The sequence below is a fragment of the Pempheris klunzingeri genome, chromosome 1, assembly GCF_042242105.1.
Source record: "Pempheris klunzingeri isolate RE-2024b chromosome 1, fPemKlu1.hap1, whole genome shotgun sequence".
Classification (NCBI taxonomy): domain Eukaryota; kingdom Metazoa; phylum Chordata; class Actinopteri; order Acropomatiformes; family Pempheridae; genus Pempheris; species Pempheris klunzingeri.
In genome coordinates this window covers 2,628,684-2,632,969 of record NC_092012.1, presented here as the reverse complement: position 1 = coordinate 2,632,969, position 4,286 = coordinate 2,628,684, and the positions used below count along the sequence as shown (strand labels likewise).

At 36.0% G+C, this 4,286-nt stretch overlaps 1 protein-coding gene across 1 annotated transcript in view; it reads left to right on the top strand.

Moving 5' to 3' along the window:
• The window catches only part of LOC139205574 (C-C motif chemokine 22-like), a 2,715-nt gene extending 715 nt beyond the window's left edge, over positions 1-2,000 (top strand). Inside the window, exons 2-3 of the mRNA XM_070835835.1 lie at positions 656-782; positions 1,586-2,000. Coding sequence (XP_070691936.1) covers positions 656-782; positions 1,586-1,730 — 272 coding nt within the window. The 3' untranslated portion in view covers positions 1,731-2,000. The remainder of the gene's footprint in view (positions 1-655; positions 783-1,585) is intronic.
• The last annotated feature ends 2,286 nt before the right edge of the window (positions 2,001-4,286 follow it).

Here is a 4,286-nt window from a genome sequence, read left to right as displayed (position 1 = left end):
TATGTTTATTTGTGTTTAAATATGTCTATGTTCAAAAATGTGTTTACATGTGTTTGTTTTTGAATGTCTTTAAGGGTGTCCGTGTGTGTTTAAATATGTTTAAGTGTGTTTAAATAAGTTAAATATGTGTTTAAATATGTTTAAAATGTGTTTAAATGTCTGTAAGTATGTTTAGAATTGTGTTCATATGTTTATTTGTGTTTAAATATGTCTATGTTCAAAAATGTGTTTACATGTGTTTGTTTTTGAATGTCTTTAAGGGTGTCCGTGTGTGTTTAAATATGTTTAAGTGTGTTTAAGTGTGTTTAAATGTTTAAAATGTGTTTAAATGTCTGTAAGTATGTTTAGAATTGTGTTCATATGTTTATTTGTGTTTAAATATGTCTATGTTCAAAACGGGGGTCCGTGTGTGTTTAAATTAGTTTAAAAGGTCGTCAATTGTGCTTAAAATCATGTTTTTTTTGTTTGTGTTCAAAAATGTGTTTGTGTTTAAATACACATTTAAACACAAACACATTGTGCGTTAAAAGTGTGTTTAATGTGTCTGAATTTGTTTAAAAGCTGTTTTAAATGTGTTTTAAACAATTTTCCCCTGGGGATTATTAAAGTAATTCTGATTCTGATTCTGATTCTGATTAAATGTGTGTGTTGACAGGTCCACTGGGACCATCGGCCCTGATGTGGGAAGACTGCTGCTCAGGATACAATAAGACATTCATTCCGAAGAGACGGGTGACACATGTGGCGATGACCTTGAGAAGCTGCTCACAAGAGGCAATTATGTAAGTAAACACAGGCGCGTATTTCACAGCATACGTGTTCACGTTAATGACATCTACTATAAAGTACAGAGTGAAGGTTTTTTTATGATTTAATTGAAGTGACAACTTAAAAACGTGCAGTATGTAAAAAAAAAAAATTATGTTTGCGATGAACCTTTAAGAGTAAAGGTATTTTTTATTGACATGAGACAAAAACACCAAAATCTCTAATGTGAAATAAAATAAAGATGCAGTTTTGGAAAAAAAAAAACATTAACTAAAAAAAAAGGGGGGGGCAACATCACAAGGTACAAATACTTCTATACAAGTAAAAGCTTTAGCGTAGTATTAACGTCCCATTTATTTTTTGCTTTTCGGTGAAATATTGGATAATTTGAACACAGTTTCAAATATAAAATCTTAATCTGTATCAGCAGTCGGATGGAATGGAAAATGGAAATACTCAAGTAATGTACAAGTACCTCAAAATTATATGCGCCTGGGTACCTGGGTGAATATTGTTTTTTTCTTTACCGTTTTTATTTACCGGAATTTGACACCAAAACAGTAAAGCTGTGACCCAGAAAACCAAAACAACAAGCTAAAAGACGCTATAAAGCTCCATGACGCTGGGAGGAACTGCACAGTCTTTGTGGGTTCATCAATACAATAAAAGTATTGATGACAACGCTTTAAGCACATTTTTACGTCACACTCTTTGCAGATGATGCATTTCTTTATGTTCAGGACCTAGCAGGGCGTCACGCGCCACTTGTCGCTCTTCTAATAACTTGTGTTTTATGTTCATGTGTGTTTTCCTACAGAGTCACGACTGTGTGCCGTAAAACGAAGCAGTGCCTTGATCCCGACTGGCCCTGGGCGAAGAAACTGTTGGCAGATTATCAGAAGGTCGGCAAGAAGTCACCATTTGCCCAGTTCAATTCCTCAAAGTGTGAAAACAGAGTGTGAGGGCGCTGTTCCCTTTTATCAGTCACATGAAGATTACGTTGTTTTATTAACACGATATGATTGTAACTTTAAAACAGTTGCTTTTCAGCTGCATTAAATTTAATGTAAAATGTTAAAATACGACTTAATAACAAAAGGTACTTCTGCCAAACATATACAGTTGTGTCCTATATCAACATTTCCAGTGATTACAGGAGAATATTTGAATGTATTTTTTATAACTGTGACACAAGGTGCTGCCCCTGTCTGAATAAAAGCTTTATTCTTTTATTTATTGACCTGCTTGCTTTATTTTAGAGGCCACCAGTCGAGACGCTGAGTGACCTTCAGGCTGTTCAATATTTATACTAAATAAGAATGCTTATAGTTTAAAAGGGAAATGACCACTACAACTTCTCTGTGATTAAAGCAGTGGAAGGAAGTACTCAAGTACGACGCTAAGGTACTTTATACTTCTACTCTACTACAATTCAGAGGCAAACGTTGTACTTTTTACTCCACTTCAAGTCCTCCACCTTATTCCTGACAGCACACTGTAGTGAGATATTAAGTCCCACTGGCTAACCATGCTAAATTAGCATGTTCTAAAATGTCCTTACTGACTAACACTAACAACCACACTGAGCTAAATTTGAGGTTTGATTGAACGTGAATCCAGAACAAAAAAGGGAATGTTCCTTTAAAGAGTGTAAGTCCACATTGCCTACCTACAGAAGACGAATCCACACGACAGTGACTGAAAAAGCGCAAAGTTATGTTTCCACCAAACGCAACGTGAAAATTCGCCTCCCAAAGCCTCAAATTTGATCTCTGGATCTTTTTTTTGTTTTTTCACTTTACTTTCACGCAGTAACACAATGACTAATGCTAATGCTGATGCTAACTTGCTTAATAGAAAAGTACAACCAAAAGCTACAATCAAGTTACGGACACACATTTTCAGCATTTAACACGTAGTCCGACTTTTTCACGGCCTTTTCTCCAAACCTTTCCTCTTCTGCTCTTCTGTAACGTGTTGAGTTTTGAGCATCACAGTTATTCTATGTTATTAACCCCTTGAAGGTCCTCAGAAATAATCACGTTAAAGATCCTTACACACATAAATGTGTATGCATAAAAACAAGCCATAAAAATGTTAAAAATCTTTCTTTTTTTTTTTCTTTTTTTTAAATAGTTTTTTAGACCAGCATCAGCCCTAATCATACATATCAAATTTTAATTAGTTTTTTAAAAAATTAACCCTTAAATTGCCATGTTTTTGTCATGATGCGCATCATTTTATGGTCTAAAATACACAAAAAATACATGAAAAAAATTGAGAACTCTGAAAAATTCACCATCTTGCAAAATTATAAGCAATATGCATGAAAAACTGATAAAATATAATATATAATATAATATAATATAAAAATCATAACACACTAGAAAGTGCTGAAGACCCTCAAAGGGTTTATTGACTATCAGTGTTTGGAGATTCCCCTCCAATTTTTTCGCAAAATTTTGCCTGATTCATGTCGTTCGCACTGTGTCACTCGCGTCCTTTGTGTTTTCTTTCCTTCCTTGTGTTCGTCTCCTCGGTGATGACAGCAGGCAGCGCAGGTTGGAGGAAGAGAAGAGGTGGCGGGGGAACAGGAACAAGTGACTGTTGGACTTTTCAATGTCTCCATTGTTTCTGATTTGAGTGGAAGTGATCAGTGCCAGCAACAGTGTTTTAAGAAGATCTGAGGAGACAGAAAGAGGCTCTTCAAAACACTCCATCTGTGGCTGCAGAAACAGTCATAACAACAGATGTCAGCGGGAGGAGAGTTTGCTCGCTTTCAGATGCATCAGTGCACATAAATTTATAGCTGTTATGTGTTATGTGTTAAGTAAAATAATAATTCTGTAAGAGAGGAGATGCTGAACGCTGCCTTTAGTCGTCTCATCAGCCGAATTAAAGCACAAACTAATAACTGATGTCAGACAAATAGTGAAAATACTTAACAAACACGTAATTGTTAAGGTTGAATGTGTCCTCTGTGCTGTTTGTCCCTTTTCCTCTTCTGTCCATAGCTCCACTCAGGTCTGCCACACCTGATTACTCCCCAATGAGGTGCAGCTGGCGCAGGTGAGGAAGGAGATAAAAGCTCCAGACTCCATTAGTAGAGAAGAAGCCTCTGAGTAGTGGACTGATTGCTTTGTGGCCTCTATGCCTCAGTTTGTCGTTTAGTTAATTTGTTTGGTTTTGGATTTCAGCGTCTTGGTTGTTTTGTTATGTCTGAATAAATCCCAAGTGGCCGACCAATAGTGGGCTGTAACGGTGAACTGTTAAAGCTGAAGCTACACAGTTATGCATTAAATGTCTTTTAAGGAGTTTGTACATGTGTGCAGTAGTGGAAGAAGTTTTCACATCGTCTACTTGAGCAAAAGTACAAACACCACACTGAAAATACCCCGATACTACAAGCATTTACAACATAACTGAAGTAAAAGCATGTATTAATTAAATGTACTTAAAGTATCAAAGTGCTCATTGTGCAGTAAACAAAAAAACTGACCCCAGTAAGAAAAGCTGCC